The sequence below is a fragment of the Bos grunniens genome, chromosome 2, assembly GCF_055505025.1.
Source record: "Bos grunniens cultivar Pamir isolate PY7600 chromosome 2, Bosgru_T2T1.0, whole genome shotgun sequence".
Lineage (NCBI taxonomy): Eukaryota > Metazoa > Chordata > Mammalia > Artiodactyla > Bovidae > Bos > Bos grunniens.
Genome location: NC_141166.1, coordinates 99,588,137 through 99,608,720, shown reverse-complemented (window position 1 = coordinate 99,608,720; position 20,584 = coordinate 99,588,137). Strand labels below are relative to the sequence as shown.

Genomic DNA, 20,584 nt, shown 5'->3' with positions numbered 1-20,584 from the left:
CCCGACTGTGACCCGACCACTCAGAGGTGCTGGCAGGGTTTAGACTAGCTGGTTCTGCACTCAGACTGTGTTATCCTCTGTGCTGCTCTCCACCTCCCTGGGAAGGGGCCTCTCAGATGCACGTGTGCACAACCTCCAGCCTGCCGCCTCCCCCGTGCCTGCCACCAGAGCTCAGAGCCACGTCATCTGCAGCTCATGTGTCAACAAGGCGCAGACAGAACAATGCAGACTGGCACCAGCATGGGAGATTATGCTGGGGTGGGAGCTGGACTGAGGCCAACCTCTACCAACAACTCGCACACTGGGGTAAGTTCCCTACAGAAGAGCCTCTGCATCTGTATCTGCAAAGAGGCCTGACTAGTCATGCCTTGCCAACCCTCACCTGCCTGCCATCCCCCATGATTCACGCACACAACAGAGAGCATGACTGTCGATAAACCTGGAAGCCAGTAGAGTGTTAGCTCTGCCTATGACCTTGATCTGACTCAGCTGTGATAATTCCTCTGTCACAGTACCATAGGAGAAAGAAAATAGAAATTGAGAAGTGCAGACACAAGGGAAGTTCAAAAGAGGAGGGTTACAGAATGACTCCTCTCAGCCTCCTCTTGCTAATTAGTGGTCCGCAGCGGGGCCTGACAAAGCAATGCGTAGCACCATCCACTCAAGACTGTTTTCAGAAGATGCCGACTTCAGAAGGAAGCCTCTCAAAGAATGCTAGAGGTAATGTGAAGTCAATGCAGCGTTTTGTAAAGTGACGGGGTAGAACGGACCAAGAATTTTTAAAAATGCAGTCCATTTAATTCAATACTTTCACTTCTGGGAACCTGTCACTCTTGAGAAATCAGATGTATATAAAAATTACTTAACAAAAATATTCACACTGGAAGTTCTGGAGACTGGATGCACAACACTGTCAGTGTATGACCAACTTGTACCCTTAAAAATGGTTAAGATGGGAACTTGTAATATGTATTTTATCACAATTAAAGATCTATAGGCATTTAATAGCAAAAAACAAAATAAAACATCCTGACTCAATTTTTAAAAAAAAAACTTAAAAATAATATAAATATCTAACAGTAAGAAATTAGTTAAAAATCAATTATAGAATACTGAAACAATGAACATCAAATTTCAAGTTCTTCAGGCACACTGGAATGCACTCATGATATAATATTCAGGAAAATGACAGAGCACATGTGGTACTGGGTTTAGGAAGAAGCAATTAAAAAAAAAAAAAAAGCTAGAAAATCAAAACCCTAAGAATGATCCTGTCTCTCCACTGGGATTTCCAATTTTTCTACAATAAACACTCCAGCGGGGAGAGAGAAGGAGGGCCTTGGTAGACATTAACTCATGGTCCAAGAATCAAAGGGCAGAATGACTTCCACTTTACAGCCCGTCAGCTTTGAGGTTTTCCCTTAAAGAAACAGACAGCCTGAGGGGTTTTCAGAACTGCTACATCAGCTCTGTCGACTGAGACAGAACTGGGACTGGAGACAGCAGAGGTGCAAGTGCAGCAGCACCCCCATATGTGCCAGGACCCCCAGTGGACGCCTGAAATCACAGAGCGTACTGAACCCTATATACACTGTGTTTTTCCTATACACACATATCTATGATAAAGTTTAATTTATAAATTAGGCAAAATACAAGATTAATGACAATAACAAATAGAATGAGGTCTCTCTCAAAGTATTTTATTGTACAAATTTAATGTGTTTCCCCTCTTACCTAAAGCACTCATCACATGCTGTGGTTGTAACTTGTGCAGTTTGATGTGTCGGAGCAAAACTAGCACAAGTTTTTCTCCTTCCTCACAATATCACGTATAGAAAATTCATTCTTACTGTAGATCTTAGCTACTTCAGCAAATTATTTTTTTCTTCTCTTATTAAGTCGAGAACCTTTGCACTTAAAGGAAACACTGCACAGCTTCTCTGCAGCGTGTCTGAACAGTCAGCATCACTACTCTTGAGCTCCGGGTCCATTATTAAGTAAAATAAGGGCTGCTCGAACCCAAGTACTGCAATATCAAAACAGCAGATCTGATGACCAAGGGGACTATGCAGTGACTCATGGGCAGACACACAGAACAGAGAGTCGATTCACGTCCCCGGCAGGACAGAGCAAGATTTCATGATGCGATGGCGCACAATTTAAAAATTATGAATTGTTTACTTCTGCAATTTTCCATTTAATATTTTTGGACACCAACTAACCAGAAATAACTGAAACCACAGAAAAAGAAGCCACAAATAAGGGGCAATGACTATAATCGGCACTACCCAGTCTCCCCATATATGTGAGGATTAGAAAAGCAATATCACCTACTTTTCACGATCTGCTGTTTCACCCCATTCACAGTAGCTTAAAAGGTCCCTCCCTGCCTCCTTCTGACTATTTATTCATAATGGGCCCAAAGTGATCTGGGAAAATGTAATCCAAATATAAAGTCACAAAAGATATTACTAATAAACAATCCACAGGAAACGGGCTTTGCTCTTCTCTGAGAGACAAAAGGATGCATTACAAATATTAATGAATTCTTAATCCAAAAAGGCTTGCAACACCACAGAACTACTTTAATGGATACGGATCCTTGTTTTCATCACCAGAAAATTTACTTCTCATTTAGCAAAAACAAAAACTTTTAAACAGTACTCGGGAAACTGAATCTTCCAACTAGCAGTGAAAAAATATAAATACTGTACAGCAACATGACAGAGGAGTAAATAAAAATAACTGGCAATAGAATTGGGACATAAACTCAACCACATGAAGTGCAGGGTCCCATTACTTCAAAGTTAATGACATTTTCTCAGGTCCAGGGTTCTCATGACCTAGGAGCTGATCACCAAATGTACTCATATTCACACCTTCATTATTGATACAGGCTGTGTGGAGTGCCTGTGACAGGAGTTTCTAGTATTTGAGTTTTGCTAGAATAATAGTTCCAGTCCAGTAGTTTCTTGATTAGCATCAATTAGTGAAGCTTTTCTGTCTAAACAAGTAAAACAAGTTTGGTTTTTGGTTGGGTATTTTTTTGTTTTGGTTTTGCCTTAAACAGAAGAAAGAGAAGGGCAGCTAATCTTACAAATGAGAAGAGAAGTCATGGAGGTAAGTTCAGAGCTGGGTCTGAAAGATTATGTGCTCTTGAAGCACAGCTGGGAAGAGAAAACAGAGGGGACAGAGTAGGTGGCGGGCGGCGGTTCTCTACCTATGGGCTCTGCTCACACACTGTACTTACTGTATCATTAGCAACAACAGTGCTAACTTTTCAAATAGATGGCTATTTTTAAAATCCAGTGCACGTTCACAACCATATGTCAACTATTTTTATAGGTAGGTAGAACATTAGGGCTCTGGATAATTTTCCAACAATATGGTTTAAACAGAAGTTTGTGTGTGTGTTTAACACTGGAAAAATGTTGTTTACTGTCTGATGTATTCTGAGTCACTGCCACTTTTAAGCAAGCATCTCTGCCCTTGACTTTCCTTTTTGAATTAAAATTACCAAGATAATGAAACCAAATGACCACTGTGACTTAAGTTTGCTGTTCACATTTAGGCAATCATCAAACACCGCCCCACCAGAGAAGAATGAGCTTAGTGTAATTATCATTTGAACCAAAAGCATCTAATATGGAGAATATTTCCTTCATTCCATTAAAAGGTTGAATTTTGCAGAATTAGTTATTCCCTTCCATTTGTAAGGCCTTGCAGAGAACATATTAGCATAAATGAATTTATTCCTATAGAGAAAAAACAAACTTTGAGATATTTTCTCAAAGCCAAAGACAGCTAATTTGGTCAGGACACAGGAGACAAAGTCTTGTCAGGGATTTCTCTGCAGGTTTGCCTGTAGCCTCAGTGAGACCCTTCTGGGTCTGACCGTTCTTTCTGGGTCTGAGCGTTCTTGCCACACTGCCCAGCTTGTCATGCCATTCATTGTTACCTGATGTCCCATGAAAATGCCACAAGGTAAGTAAACAGTAACTGTGAAATGATGAATGTGTTCGCTAACCTTGTTGTGGTCATAATTTTGTAATATATATCAAATCACTACATTATATACCTTAAACTTACAATGTTATGGGTCAATTATATTTCAAAAAAGCTGGGAAAAAAACATTTTAAAGTCCCATTAAAACTAACCTTGATTTTTTAATCAATAATAATATTTCTGAAATATAGTATGCCCCAGTTTCTCAGGTGTTCACCAATCTTGGGGCTCAAGAGGCATCAATTCATTTGCAGCAGCACAGACTACAGGAGGGAAACCTCTAGAACCTGGCTTCTATAGATGAGGTACACTTGGAGAAGACATCATGCCTGCCTTCAATCATCAGACGTAAGAAGCATACATACACTAATTCAAGGAAAAAGGACAAACGATGAAGCTAATAAGAATAAAGGCAAAATGCTGTGTACAATTTGTAAAAAGCAGTTAATTCCAATGGGGTAACTGGCAAAAGGGACAGTGTGGGAACTGGGATTTGAAACAAGCGAAGAAATCTGACAAAGAGATACAGCAGCGGGGGGAGGGCACAGAGAAGCAAGAAAGGACATTCCAGGAATTTCCCCAAATACTGATAAACAGGTCAAATTCCTTGGCACAGGAAATCACTTCATACCAAAAGGTTTCCAAGTTCCAGCTAATGACTGGATTGTAAACAATGTTGTCCAAAATAAGAAAGTTCTATAACAACAAAAGATTTTTGGACAATCACCAACTCATAGCACCAATGCTAACATTCAGAGCTTAAGGTTTACCTTAATTTTACGCCCCCCTTCAAACTGCAAATATCCACTACATGACTTAGAAATAATGCATATAACATATTGAGGAAATTAGAAAAACAGACGCCAACTTCACAGTCCCAGGGCATATCAACTCCAAACATGTCTATTGTGTAAATGTAAATTATTCTTACACTGGCATCTGATCAATAAGGCCCTAGTTTATCTTGCCCTCAGTAAACAAATACTCAGAAAACCTAAAAGAAGATCAAAGAACTTTTATAACTCCAGGTATCAGCATTTTGGCAAGGCTTTCCTCACATCTGATTAAAGTTAGGTAACATTTGGGTTTTTACTGGTAAAGGAAAATGCAAAAAGTTACTAATAAAAAGTGAAGCCAAAATACTTCAAATAATCTATGAGTCCCTTGTCCTACCACTTCAAAGTCTGAATTTTCACCAACAATTAAATTTTATAGCTGTTCAAATGCTGGATGATGTAATCAAGGAAAATACATCAATATATAATGCTAAGCAGTAATAAACAGACTGTTGTCAGATTACACTTGCCAAAATCCATAACCTTGTAAACATACCACAGCAAGTTTACATTATAGCGTTTCTCTAATTTGTGAACAAGAAAACAAAACTGTGGGTTAATGTTAATATTGATAACATGAATCTTTGTAAAAGTCTAGTCTGGGCAATCAATATGGCTCATAGATAGGTTAAACTAAAGAAATCAATCTATCCAAATCATCTTTTTCTTTCTTTTTTTTTAAAGATCTCTTTCCAGAAGTTACCATAACAAAGAATAAAAGCATTCTGCTGGAAGATTTCTTGTAGACACTAGCTTTGCCTAATTCCAACACACTCACTACTTATATAACCAAGAAGCCAGGTAGGGGACTCGTTTACCTGGGGACTTTTTAGTTGACCTTGACGGCACAGAGTGAGACTGTCGGGGCAGCAGAGGTGATGAAGGCAGAGACATGGAGACGCCTTTAGCCAAGCTCACCCTGTAGGCATCCTCTGCCACTGGAAGGCTGCTCACAGAAAACTCACCGCCATGGCCAGGGGGCAGGACTGGAGGGGAAGTCTCTGGACCAAAGTCACCTCCTGGAGTGGAGAGAGAAAACCTTAGGTTAAGCCACAGATGCGAGTTTAATTCCTAAGAACTACATTCTTAGAATTCCCATATGCCATATGTGTGTGTTGAGTATTTTTTTTTTTATGATTTTTTTTTAAAAGGATTCTCCTCTCATCCCATCCACTTCGCACTCCCCAGGGCAGAGTCCACCATCCTACATCTCAACCAGCCCAAACCCTTAAGTCATGAAACTGGAACCGTGGCTCATTGATGAAGCAGGTTCTCCTTAATATTCAGCCCCTTAATGAACTTAAGGATAGACAAGCTTACTATGAAGAAATTAAACATTTTAAGGCACATATATTTTTAAAAACACAGAGAATGCAATTAAAAAGAGAACACAGGGAAGGGAATATGTCGGCTAGAACCAGAACCTCTGAACAAAACACAGCCAGTCCTCAAGGATGCAGATGTTATGCTTTCCTCCTCGACCCCAGGCATATACAGAGAAGCAACTGAGATGGTGCAAGAAGAAGAGATAAATAATTTTCCTGATGATTAAAAGAGCATCTTCAAGCTCTGAATTATATACAGCAAAACTGGAAAGGTACAGAAAGTTTTCCACAAGCTAACTTGTCTCTCTGACAGAAGTTATCCAACTGGTCCTTACCATGCCTTCCTGACTTCAAAAACCAAAGCCTGGATTTGAACTTACACCATTTATTTAGCCAGGAGGGAACTCAATTCTTGCAGATCTTTACATACAGCACTCAAAAAGGATGCAATGCTAACTGTCAAGTCCCCAAAGGCCTCACTGTACTTGTGTTTCACGTTAGGAGGCATGATGAAGCAGAGTTACTCCCCCCACAGACCAGGAGGGAGTAGGGAGGGGAAGAGTTGAAAAAGGGCAAACATGCTCAAGCACTGCTTTCAAAGGCAACTCAAAACCAGCAGGGCTGTGAACAGAAAAGCCACAGGTTCCACAAGGCGTAAGTTGGCACCATCAGAAAGTAATTTCAGTCTCAGCTGGGCTAGCTATGCTTGAAAGGGTTTTAATAAAGTTGGGGAACTAAATATCCAAATGACCTATATTTGAAGAAATGACAAGAGTGACCAGGAGACTCTCACAAGAATTTTCAAAAACAAGAACATTATGCAAACATGTAAGACAAATAACGTTCTTGTCCGTGAGGAAGGTAGGCATGCAGGCTGGAGTTAATGGAGATCCTTACCTCCTAAGTCCCAACGAAGGCCAATACCCTCTCCTCTTACAAGCCCTGCCCACCCTGCTTCCGGAGTCTGCACTGTAAGATACCACCAGCACCAGTTCCCGTGACCCAGGAGCTAGTCTCACACCAACAAAGAAAAGCAAGAAATCTTTCAAAACCACCTCCTTGACGTCTTAAGCCAGGGCATGAAGCTTCCCAGTTGCCTCCCCTTCAACAGTCTGGTGATGAAACAGATCTTAAGGCAGAACAGGAGATACGCCATAACGCCAGCTCCCCCTGGGGCTGAAGGTTCACCATGCTGAGACTTGAAGGGACAGCTGTTTGCTCTGGTCCAATATCAGGCTCGCATGATCAGTTCCCCCACCACATTGGTCTCATCTTAGGAAAGCAAACAGGTGCTGTGCCTTCAAGAATGATACCTGGTCACCTGATTCCTGTTTTGGCCAGAAACCCCAGAAGACAGACAAGAACACGGCAAGCACGAAGGCCACACACAGCCCAGGGAGTTACATATATAGAATGTGGAGGGTCTTGAAGAGGCAACACTGGTTTTCCATGAGGTCTGAAGAGAGCTACCCTGCCCTGGGACTGTCCTTGCACTGCCAAGACCACCAGCCTGGATACTCAAATGGCTATGGGGTGGCCTGATGGGAGCAGGCACTGTCTCTTCCTACTCATACACAAGTATGTCTGACCGAAAACAAACCCCAGATTTCAAGTCATCTCATCTGGATGAGGACACAAATGAGGGAGAAATGCATCTATTACAACAACACCAGAAACAAAACCGTAAGCTGATTACCGAGAAAGCATTTATTTTCTTAAATACTTAGAATTCTTCAATGTGATACATGAAGAAATTGGAGATTGAGGGGTGAAAGAGAATTAAAGCGTTTCCTAATTACAAATTCTGCCCATAAACTTTGTTTATATCAAGCAAAGCAAATATTTTCATTAACTGCAAGTCTGGTGGGGATGGGTTTCCAAAGAAAGCCATAACCATGAGGACCTTCAGCCTTCCGAGCAGCTGTGCTCCAGTACTTTGATTTTATGTGGTCTGCAATAAAACGGGACTTAGCGATGGGGCTGGGGGAGGGAAGGTTTCTATTTCAAGTTTGACATCTCACCATAACATCAGTCCCAAACATGCTGTTCTGTTGGTTTGTTTTTAAGACACAATTAAAGATCCCTAACTTCCAGCTTCCTTTCATCACAAAAGCATAAAGCAGAGAAAGCAGCTTTATGTATGAACAGGAGGCACAAAGAAGTGGGTGATCCATTGGCTAAGAGGCTGGAGACAGCGCTCCAGAGTCTGGTGCTTTAACTGCATCAGACAAGGGGTTCAGGTCAAAGTCAGTCCAAGAGCATCACAAGGATGCCGACGCCAGTGCCAGAAAGAGAAAGTCTCTTAGGGGCATCCACAGGACTATACAATACTGGTTCTAGGCAACATGACACCAGAAATTCTCCGGTTGATTTAACATTCCCCAGCAGATGTTTAAAGAGGTTTAAGAGGAATTAAAAACATTTCACTGCAACAACCAGTATGGCTGGCACGTTTCTTTTCAGCCTTGAAAAGATGTTTTTCTTTCAACTGTGACCTATTTTATTCCGTACCTCAATTAAGTGACAGGAAGCACACCTCAATCCCCCTTCCTCTTGCTGAAGCAGGAATGCCCAGGCCAGGTAGTTTGATGCATCCTCTCCAGGGTAGGAAACCCATATTATCAACCACCTGTGACTTACCAGCCCTCCTCCAGTTCCCCTGGCAGGTGTTTCCCATTTATTCACCATGGACACTCACATCCACCCCAACATGCTTTCACTCTCAGAGAGCATCTAATCCAACCACATGAATTCACAGACAAGAAGCCAGGGCGTGGGGGTTAACCGTAAAAAGCAAGGTCAAGGCTCAGTTCAGTTCAGTCGCTCAGTCGTGTCCGACTCTTTGTGACCCCATGAACCGCAGCACGCCAGGCCTCCCTGTCCATCACCAACTCCCGGAGTCCACCCAAACCCATGTCTATCAAGTTGGTGATGCCATCCAACCATCTCATCCTCTGTCGTCCCCTTCTCCTCCTGCCCTCAATCTTTCCCAGCATCAGGGTCTTCTCCAAAGAGTCAGCTCTTCGCATCAGGTGGCCAAAGGATTGGGGTTTCAGCTTCAAAATCAGTCCTTCCAGTGACCATTCAGGACTGATCTTCTTTAGAATGGACTGGTTGGATCTCCTTGCAGTTCAAGGGACTCTCAAGAGTCTCCTCCAACACCACAGTTCAAAAGCATCAATTCTTCGGCGCTCAGCTTTCTTCACAGTCCAACTCTCAAATCCAAACATGACTACTGGAAAAACCATAGCCTTGACTAGACGAACCTTTGTTGGCAAAGTAATGTCTCTGCTTTTTTTTTTTTGCTTTTCCTTTATTATTTTAATTTTATTTTTAAACTTTACATAATTGTATTAGTTTTGCCAAATATCAAAATGAATCCACCACAGGTATACATGTGTTCCCCATCCTGAACCCTCCTCCCTCCTCCCTCCCCATACCATCCCTCTGGGTCGTGCCAGTGCACTAGCCCCAAGCATCCAGTATCATGCATCGAACCTGGACTGGCATCTCGTTTCATACATGATATTTTACATGTTTCAATGCTATTCTCCCAAATCTTCCCACCCTCTCCCTCTCCCACAGAGTCCATAAGACTGTTCTATACATCAGTGTCTCTTTTGCTGTCTCGTACACAGCGTTATTGTTACCATCTTTCTAAATTCCATATATATGCGTTAGTATACTGTATTGGTGTTTTTCCTTCTGGCTTACTTCACTCTATATGCTGTCCAGGTTGGTCATAACTTTCCTTCCAAGGAGTAAGCATCTTTTAATTTCATGGCTGCAGTCACCATCTGCAGTGATTTTGGAGCCCAGAAAAATAGTCAGCCACTGTTTCCACTGTTTCCCCATCTATTTGCCATGAAGTGATGGGACCAGATGCCATGATCTTCGTTTTCTGAATGTTGAGCTTTAAGCCAACTTTTTTCACTCTCCTCTTTCATTTTCATCAAGAGGCTCTTTAGTTCTTCTTCACTTTCTGCCATAAGGGTGGTGTCATCTGCATATCTGAGGTTATTGATCTCCTGACAATGTTGATTCCTAGAACTCCCAAAGTGCCCCCAAGTGGCTGTCTCATGCTCTAACATACTCACTACTCTACATATTTAAGAACTTAAACTTTTTTAAAAAAAAGGAAGTACTCAAAATAGACATAGTTTTAAATGAGTTTATTCTATACAGGGTTAGCATATTTTCTGCAACAGAAGTTTAGGCTTTGCGAGTCACATACAGTCTCGGCCATTCATACACACATACACATACACACACACACACACACACACACACCTTTTCTTATTTTAAAATCACCAACTCTGAGTTTCAAAAATAAAAGACCAGAAAGGGCATGAGGTTATAAGGTTCTTTCTGTTTGTAATACATAAAAGCAAATATACATATATATATGTAGTAAATAAAAGCAAATACAATACATATATTCTTTCACACATGAAAACTAAATCCAAGTCAGAGTTCGCAAAGATAACAGAATTATCAAAGGGGATAAAGTCATCCAATAAGGCTTTCTTAATTGGCAGAAATAGCTTTTGATAATAGTTCTTTTATTTTTTTCCACTATTACAGACTGTGAAAAAGGATTTAAACTCATAATGGAAGAAAACGCAAACCTGGGAGATGATGAATGTTTAAAGGCAGCTGTGCAGCATGGCCATGTCCAGCACCAGAGATTAAAGTACATGGAGTGCAGGATTAGGGAAGGCTTTAAAAAAATGAGGGCAACAAAGCCGGGGAGATGAAAGTAAAAGTGCATTTCTGAAAAGAGAAGACCTGAGAAAGGCAAGGGTGAGCTTAGACATTCAGGTAAAGAGGTCTGCAGATGCAGGAAATCAGATTTCCATTTATTGTGCCATTGAAGTGGCAAGCTGGAGGAGGAGGGAATGGAAGCTTAGAATAGAAAACAGAAAAGATGTTCTGTTTATCCAGTTCCAGAAAACAGGACTGGTGCAATACATTTAACTAGGGCATTAAATGTGTTAGGGCATCTTTTGTGCAGTTCCCGCCCAGGAGTGCACTCATGTTTCCTAACCATATCTTCCATCATAAGGCTTTGTATCCTATAACTCATGTGTATTTACAGAAACCTAGAAAATTGGAAAAGATTTCATCTCACAAGATCCAATATCATTTCTGGAACCTTGAGAAGGCACTCTCTGAAAGCTCTTTAAACCATTTTACATCTCATAGGATCTTCCAAGGATCTAGCCAGAGCTGACTGTTCGTGTGCATCTTCAAAAAGAAAGATTAATGTATTCAAGAAAGCAATTTTCCAAAACATTCTTCACACAGTCATGACTAATTCTCAAACAATACCGCTAAAAGGCAACAAAGCCACTCACCCCAGAGCACAGAAAAATCTGGTCAATAGGACAAGTTTATCCTTTTGTCTTCAAAACTCCAGAGGGTTCTGAAGAGAGCTCATTGAGGACTATCCTCACAGCTTTATTCTTAATACTTGAGGGTTACAGAACCAAATGTACTTTATCCAGAAACAGATGAGTAACAGACCAGTATTTCCTCTCAAATTGTCAAAGTTCTCCCTTCAAGGCAGGCATGTCACCCCGCAAGGGAGTTTGAACTTTAAGAATACGTATATGACCTCAGAAACACTTCCACTCCCAAGCCCCAGAGGGGTGCACTGTAACAGAATAAGTACTTTTTTAGATATGGGGGCAGGAGGAGAAGGGGACGACAGAGGATGAGATGGCTGGATGGCATCACTGACTTGATGGACGTGAGTCTGAGTGAACTCCGGGAGTTGGTGATGGACAGAGAGGCCTGGCGTGCTGCAATTCATGGGGTCGCAAAGAGTCGGACACGACTGAGCGACTGATCTGATCTGATCTGATGTTTTAGGACAAGGTTTCAGGCACTTTACATCACTGTAACCACCTCAGGAAGCAGGTGCAGGCTGCCCTGGTGGCTCAGTGGTAAAGAATCCACCTGCAATGCAGGAGACCCAGGTTCAATCCCTGGGTTGGAAAGATTCCCTAAAGGAGGGCATGGCAACCCACTCCACTATGTTTGCCTGGAAAACCACACAGACGGAGGAGCCGGGCGTGCTACAGCCCATGGGGTTGCAAAAGAGTTGGACATGACTTGGTGACTAAACCGTCTCCAGCAGAAAGGAGCTGCTAGTGTTACGTCCATCCTTCAACAAGGAAACTGAGGCTTAGAAAGAATCAAGAATCTCGATCAAGGACACCATCACACGGCAGAGTCAGGTCTGAAGCCAGGCAGTGCAATCCAGAGTCCCTTCTCTTGGTCCTGTTCCCCTAAGAAAAGGCTATTGAGATAAGTATACTAAACAACACACGGTGGAAAGGCTTAACAGGAAAAGCCAAAAATAGTCTATGTGGGTCTACACGCAGTGCCGGGCCACGGTGAGAAGAAATCCGTCCCTTCGTCTATTCTCACTCTTCGTGCTGGCTGTTTAATCAGCTCCAGCACTCCCGGAACACTCCATTTGGGAGGCTCCCAGGCCCAGGCATCATTAATTTCCTTTCAGTCACACCTTATGCTGTTACTGTACAGGCAAAGTGGATCCGAGAGAGATGTTAGTCATCACGCACCCTGAACAGTTTCTTCTCATTTCACTCCATACTGTAAATGCATTAAATCTTGTAGCCTTTGGGCCTGCAGTCTCTGCCCAGGATGGAGGCACTGACTGCCATTCCCACCACACAGGACACAGAATCCTGCCACTCTGCCAGGCCGGGTGATGAAGGGGGCAGTGGGGGGGTTGTGGCCAAAAGCAGTCTGGGTTCTGGGTTCATCTTAAACCTGCATGGATGCATTATTCTACATCTCCAGCATTCCCCACGGGGCCTGTCTAAAACCCCACACTTGGATTCTGAGATTTGCCAGGCCCACTGCACACAACTGGAGCAGCAGTTCCCAGCTCTCCTCGGTGCCTCACAGAGGGGAGCCCAGGCCCTCACGAGGCGGCCACGGTGAGTGGCCAGGGGTACAGCGCACGCCGGCAAGCAAAAGCCCCCCATGTGATTCTCAGGTGCACGCAGGAGGGACAACCACCAAAGCCTGAGAGACCACAAGAAAGGAGACAAAAAGATCTGAACAGTTTGTGCTCCTGTTACAAGACGGTGGGGCGTGGGGGGAAATGAAGAGGAAAACAAACTCGAGGGAATATTCCATCATGCGGATGATTAAATAAAGGTTCCCATTATTTACAATGTGTATCCTTCAGTGTGTGTGTGTGTGTGTGTATATACATATATACATACCTGTGTGCACACATACATGTACATGCACACAATGTATGTTTACATAGATATACACGTGTATATAATGTAAACATACATACTTGTACACGCATGGAAGGTCTCTACAGGAACCAAGTGCAGTGGGTGCTCTGGGAACAGGAACTGCCCAGCTGGGAGCCCGGATGGGAGGTAAACACACTTTTAACTGGTTTATATTTTTTTTCTATGTGCATATGCTTCCTCTAAGTATTTTAAATTTGCATCCTTAGGACAGAGACAGGGGTGGATATGATGATTTGAAGTCTAACGGGGCCACGCACCACAGCTTAACTTGGCAAGTGGGAGAGATGAAGTTTCGTCCCATAAAGACTGTTCAAAGTGACAGTGTATGTGCTTGACAGGTCAGAGGTGGATGCAGGACAGCAGAGTAAGGAGAGCCCTATGCCCTGCCCCAGAGGGAGTCGGATTCTTGGAAGCTCCCATCATGTAGCACATGTCTCCTCTCTCCTCATCCTCCACCCTGGCTACTCCATGTCCTAGTCATCTCTGCTGCTGAGGGTGGAGTGTGGGCATGCTCGTGGATGCAGCTCACAGGATAATCCAAAGCCCTAGGGAAACATTGGTCTTCCCAGGTGGCTCAGTGGTAAAGAACCCGCCTGCAAATGCAAGAACCGCAGGTTTGACCCCTGGTCCGGGATGATCCCCTGGAGAAGGAAACAGCAATCCACTCCAGTATTCTTGCCTGGAGAATCCTGGCGGGCTACAGTCCATGGGGTTGCAAAGAGAAATGACTGAGTGACTAAATAACAACAACAGGGAAACATGAGGTCTGCCAGGGATAGGGCAGGATGAGGGGAAGGAAGACTTGGGGGTCTGTTAGATGGAGGGTAGGGGAATAAGCAGAGGCTAAAACAGGAAAGGAATGAGGCAGGACAGGACCAAAGAACACAGAGGTAAAAGGAAGAGTGGAATTGGGTGGAGGCAGAACACAGGCAGGAAAAGCACAAATTCCTTCTCCAGGGATCTTCCCAACCTGGGTCTCTTGCATTGCAGGCAGATTTTTTACGACTGAGCCACCACACAAGCCCTAATCTAGTATGACCTCAATTTAATTTGATTGCCTTGGACTGCAAGGAAATCCAACCAGTCCATTCTGAAGGAGATCAGCCCTGGGATTTCTTTGGAAGGAATGATGCTAAAGCTGAAACTCCAGTACGTTGGCCACCTCATGCGAAGAGTTGACTCAATGGAAAAGACTCTGATGCTGGGAGGGATTGGGGGCAGGAGGAGAAGGGGACGACAGAGGATGAGATGGCTGGATGGCATCACCAACTTGATAGACATGGGTTTGGGTGGACTCCGGGAGTTGGTGATGGACAGGGAGGCCTGGCGTGCTGCGGTTCATGGGGTCGCAAAGAGTCGAACATGACTGAGCGACTGGACTGAACTGAACTGAACTAACAAAGACCCTACTTCCAAATAAGGCCACTTTCACAGCTATCAAGTTTAGGACTTCAACATTTGCTTTTCAAAGGGACACAATTTCAATTCTCTTCTCCAATACCAAGAACCAATAAGCCAAAAAAGTAGTATCTTTTAATCCTGAGGGAGCAAAGAGCATGACCAAACCTCATAAAGCCAAACCAAGTTTTCTATTAAGTATAGTATCAACCAAACAAATTCTCAGATACCTGTCAAAGGCTCAGAAAATGCACAGCCCATTTATCCTTTTTGAGGAAGAAGTAATTTAAAAATCAAAATCAACTACTCAACAGTGGGGATATTATGACTGGCAGGAAAAAAGCAATAAACTATAACTCAAGCCCAACCTTCAAACACTTCACTCAACTATCCCTCTTCAGCTTCCATTCCCTTTTCATGCAGGAAATGTGTTTCTCGAACCATGTCCTTCAACCCATGGTGCAGAAAGAATCTCTTACTTTATCCGGTGACCTCTTAAAACAATAGTGCCTTGTGCCAGAACTGGCTAACAATGGCTAACATTTTTTACATGATAGTGACACTGGGCAGAGAAAGCTCTCTTTACTGCTCCCCACCAACACCCTACCCCAAACAAGAAGAGTGTCACAGAACACCACCATGACCACTTCCGTTGCCAAGGAACTGAGATTACAAAAAAAGAAAAATATAAGTTTATCATGTGATCATTTTTTCAAACACCTGGGATAAACATTTAAGCTAGTGTACACAATTTTGTATATGTCATATGATGACAATAGGAAAATAATATGTGCCACCAAAAATGAGAAGTAAATTTAATAAAATGTTGATGGTGGTTACTCCTAAGAGAGTGAGAAGTATCGATGTTTTTCCCCCTTCCTTTTACATTTTAAGGTTGATGTATGTTCTGACATTTTTATAATTAGAATGTTTTGTAAGAAAAAACACACTTTTCCAGTAAACATTTATGTGAAATATAAATTTGTATCTATCGTCTTTTACTTACAGAGGTTTCCCAGCAAAAAGCCCCTCCACTGGATACCTGTCAAGCCTCTGTCCTCATGAGTTCCTTTCTTCAAGAAGGAGAGCTCACTCTTCCTTTATCCAGCCTCTTCTAACCATGTCCACTGGTTTTACTTAACGCACTGGGCTGACCTGCCCAAACTGCCCACAGTCATCATTCTCCTAGGTTTTACCGATGGGGATGGTCCTCCTTGTTGACAGTTCCCACGGTGAAGTTCTGGACCGGCTTCCTGTAACAGTCCTCATGTTGTCCAACATCCAGTTCCTGACCCTATACAGTTGACCTTTAAATAATGTTGGATGAACTGAATGGGTCCACTTACAGATTTTTTTTTCAGCAGTATAATCTCAGTATTATGCAATGTGTGGTTGGCTGAATGCATGGATGAGAAACTGCATATACAGAGGAACCATGTAGATGGAGGGCTAACTGTAAGCTACATGCAGAATTTCAACATCAAAGAGGGTCATGACAGCACCCTTCCAGGCTGTTCAGAGGTCAACTGTATACTTTAAAGTAGTCAAAAGGAACCTCAAGGTGCTGGCTCTGTTTATACCTTTCTCTGCTTTTAACTCCCAAGTTCCAACCAATGAATCCTTCCCTTTGCAAAAAACTGCAACCTGAATATACCCTCTTATTTGTAAAGACATGGAGAACTCTGCTTTATACACAGAACTTTCTTGAGGGGGTTGGGGGGCTGTGACCAAAGAATGATGAGGGTAAGACCACCACCTCCACGTCCCACATCTGTGTGACAGCACCCCGGAACTGTGCCAGAAGGCAGCCCTAGGACTGCCCTGGCACACTGGAGCAATTCCTAAAGCCATTCTCCACCTCAGTTACACACCTTGTACTGCGGTAACTACTGGAATTCGCTTACCCTAAAGCGCCGTGTTAAGTACCCAGACAACACATCAGTATTTATGTTAAGTTTTCTGTTTTAATTCTGTGTGTTGGTATTCACTGAATGTATCTGCTTAATGATGAAGATGATTAAGCTAGCTATTATTAAGATCTTACTTGATGTATCAGACCCCCTGCTAAGCATTTTATACCCATTGGCTAATTTATTCAACCTATTCCATTGGAAGTAAATGCTGTCATCATCCCCATCATAGTTACAGATGAGGAAACTAAGGCTTAGGGAGGCTAAGTAGGTTGTCTGTAAGTGGCAGATTCAGACGTGAACCCAGGCAGACTGAGCACACAGAATCCTCAAGCACAGCATTGCCCTGGCCTGCCTCCCCACCCCATGCAGATACCCTGACCAAGCTGCAGACTGAGCATGGTGCGCTGTTCGGTGCTTAAGAGATTCTGACTATCGTCCCCTGACAGTTTAGCAAGTCATGTTCCTCTGAATGATAATCATCAGGAACATTCTGTCAGATTGGACATGCTGACATTTTGGGGGTGGAAAAAAAAGTGGAGGGGAAAAGACTTTTAGAACAATACCATAACCAGTACACCACCCCCTCACTGACTACTCAAATCCAAACCCTGGCGGTCCCCTGTCAGCAGAGCTGTCTGCCAACAGCCCTCATTACAAGAGCAAGGGAGAGTAGAGAGAGCAGTACCATGCATCCTGCTTCAACTCCTTACAAGGAAAGTGGGATCTATAAACATTTGGGGGAAAATGCCTCAAAGTTTCCAGGCAGCATTTAAACTTTCTCCCCCACAAACAGATTAAAAATACAATGCAACCAACTCAGTACAAATTCTAGAAAGCAGCAGAATAAATCAATTGCGTACGTGTGGCTATTTATCAAGATCCCTTTCAGGCCTGTATTGGGGCACAGGGAATAGGGGAGAGAATGAGATGACTTTTCACTCTCTGCCTCTGTCATTTTATTTGCTGTCTTCCTGCTGCATCATTAGCACCATCAACAAAACCACGACAAAAAAGAAAGAAAGAAAGAGAAAAAAGCATTGCTCAGTTTTTGAAGCAGCAGCCTCAATGACATGTCTGGTAAAATATCTTAGCAACAATGTCAATATTGTCTCACCACAGCCAACCATATTAACATTTCACTCTAATCATGATTTCTCAAATATAAAATGGAATGTGCATTATCTACTTCATTCATTCTCTGAATATCACTCTGGGCAGGGGCGGGGGGGTGAACAGTTTTCTAACAATTTTGATAAAGCTGCATGAAAAATGAACACAACATTGTAAATCAATTGTAACAATCAATTCAAATAAATGTCTGTCTATCCTGGGATAAACCATAATGGAAAAGAATATAAAAAAGAATGTGTATATATATATTAATATGTACAGGAGAAATTAACACATTATAAATCAACCATACTACAATTAAAAATAATTCAACATCAAAATTATATTCAATGCTATTCAGTTTTGTGTATCTAACTTGCAAGTATGACAATAAGCAAGGGTTGAAATTAAAAGACACTTACTCCTTGGAGGGAAAGTTATGACCAACCTAGATAGCATATTCAAAAGCAGAGACATTACTTTGCCAACAAAGGTCCGGCTAGTCCAGGCTATGGTTTTTCCTGTGGTCATGTATGGATGTGAGAGTTGGACTGTGAAGAAGGCTGAGTGCCGAAGAATTGATGCTTTTGATCTGTGGTGTTGGAGAAGACTCTTGAAAGTCCCTTGGACTGCAAGGAGATCCAACCAGTCCATTCTGAAGGAAATCAGCCCTGGGATGTCTTTGGAAGGAATGATGCTAAAGCTGAAACTCCAGTACTTTGGCCACCTCATGCGAAGAGTTGACTCATTGGAAAAGACTTTGATGCTGGGAGGGATTGGGGGCAAGAGGAGAAGGGGACGACAGAGGATGAGATGGCTGGATGGTATCACTGACTCGATGGACGTGAGTCTGAGTGAACTCCGGGAGTTGGTGATGGACAGGGAGGCCTGGCATGCTGCAATTCATGGGGTCTCAAAGAGTCGGACACGACTGAGCAACTGATCTGATCCGATCCGATTTGATGAGCAACTGGCATAAACTCAAGGGCCATACTGACAAATTACTTTGCCTTGTTATTTCTGTAATGGAATCCTTTCACTCATCTGTTTATCTATATTTCAAATTCATTTTTATAGGGCTGTCAAGAGCAGTTTAATAGATAACAGAGGAGCTCCTTTTCCTAGGAGTTTTCAAAGTCACAAACACATACTTCTGTCATGGCTGGCTGGGGCTGGCTCTGCAGAGACAAAGGAACAAATGGCATGCCAGTGGCTCCCAAGCCTGGCTGACCATTCAAAAACCATTTTAAAAATAATACAGAAGCTTGGGTCCCACTGCTGGTGAGTGAGTGACTAGGTCTGGTGGGAATTTAAATCACAAGTGCCCTCAATGAACTAGCCAGGTTTAGAAATCCCCGCGCTAGGGCCTTCTCTGCCAAATCTGAGGAGAATGTGCAATCTCTTAGGTAGAAGAACCCTTCGAGAGCACACAGATTCTCTTCGCAGAATGCTGGTGGCAGATCCTTGCTGTTCAGATCTCACATTCCTCCCCCTTCTCCCTCCTAGCAAACACATGCCATCCCAGACGTTTGCAGCAACTGACCCAGAGCACTCGACCAGGGCCAGGCCTGCTACACAGCTCTCTCCTCTTGCACCAGATGGAACGGCCAGGGCCATGTCTGCCACACAGATAAGGGAATGGAGAAGACAAAAATAATCCGAGACGCCTTGTTTACTAATGCCAAAAGGAGAAAGTCAAGGGGCAGAAACAAAGAAGCCAGAAGTGTAGAAATTACCATAAATTATAATAAGAGCCACCATTTATAAAATGCTTACAGTGGTCCAGACACTGTTCCAAGTATTAACTCACGGAATTCTCAGGATGATCAACAACCCTCTGAGGCAGATGCTGTAATCATGCCCATTTTGCAGATGCAAAAATGTAAACAGTGAGGTTAAGCAACCTGACCTGGGAGCTGAACCTATGCAACCGGCTCCTATACTGCACTGAACACAAAGTTCTGGAGACAAACTGGATTCAAATCCTAGTTCCTTCACTTAGCAACTGTGCAGTCTTAACCTAGTTATTTTATCTCTACTGATAAGTTACTGTTTACAGGAGTTTGTCACACTGTCTAATACACAGTTAAACATTCAAAAAGCAACCTTTATTAGTACTGCCATATTTTACCCCAAGGGGCTCACTTCCTAGTTTTTTTCAGTATTGAAGAAGAAAAATATCTCACCACTCCCTCACAACATCTGAGTATCAAAAAAAAATCATTATATAAATTTAAATATCTGTGTATTTTATTTCCTTGCTTAATAGGCATTTTCCAAAACCAGAAACAAATGTGAAAACAAAAACAAATGTCCTTCATCATGATGCCTGTTTTAAAAAAAAATCTTCATTTCATTTGACTTTCATAATTATTCTATTACACCGATAGAGATTGTTACCTTCATTTTATAGGCAAGAAAACTGAGGTTCAGAAAAATGAAGCAATTTGTTCAAAGAGAACTAGATGGTACATTCAAACTGGAACTCTTACCTAAGCTTCCTGAAGCCAAACCTGTGCTTATCCATCTTTAAGATGCTGCTTCCATAAACCAGAAGAGATCTGAGGACTGTTTGGGAGCCCAATAGCCATGGTAACAATTTAATGGATAGTCAGGGTAGGGGGTGGGGGTGGAAACCAGAATTTCTAATCTTCAGACTCTCAGAGCTAAGTATATAGCTCTAAGAGATTTA

General features: G+C 42.6%; 1 protein-coding gene across 30 annotated transcripts in view; it reads right to left on the bottom strand.

The window, feature by feature from the left end:
- TANC1 (tetratricopeptide repeat, ankyrin repeat and coiled-coil containing 1) overlaps positions 1-20,584 on the bottom strand; it is a 341,829-nt gene that overhangs the window by 132,855 nt on the left and 188,390 nt on the right. For all 30 annotated transcript variants that reach the window (XM_086355114.1, XM_086355089.1, XM_086355126.1 and 27 more), the window contains one exon: positions 5,661-5,861. In XM_086355114.1, the coding sequence (XP_086211240.1) occupies positions 5,661-5,861 (201 nt within the window). The remainder of the gene's footprint in view (positions 1-5,660; positions 5,862-20,584) is intronic.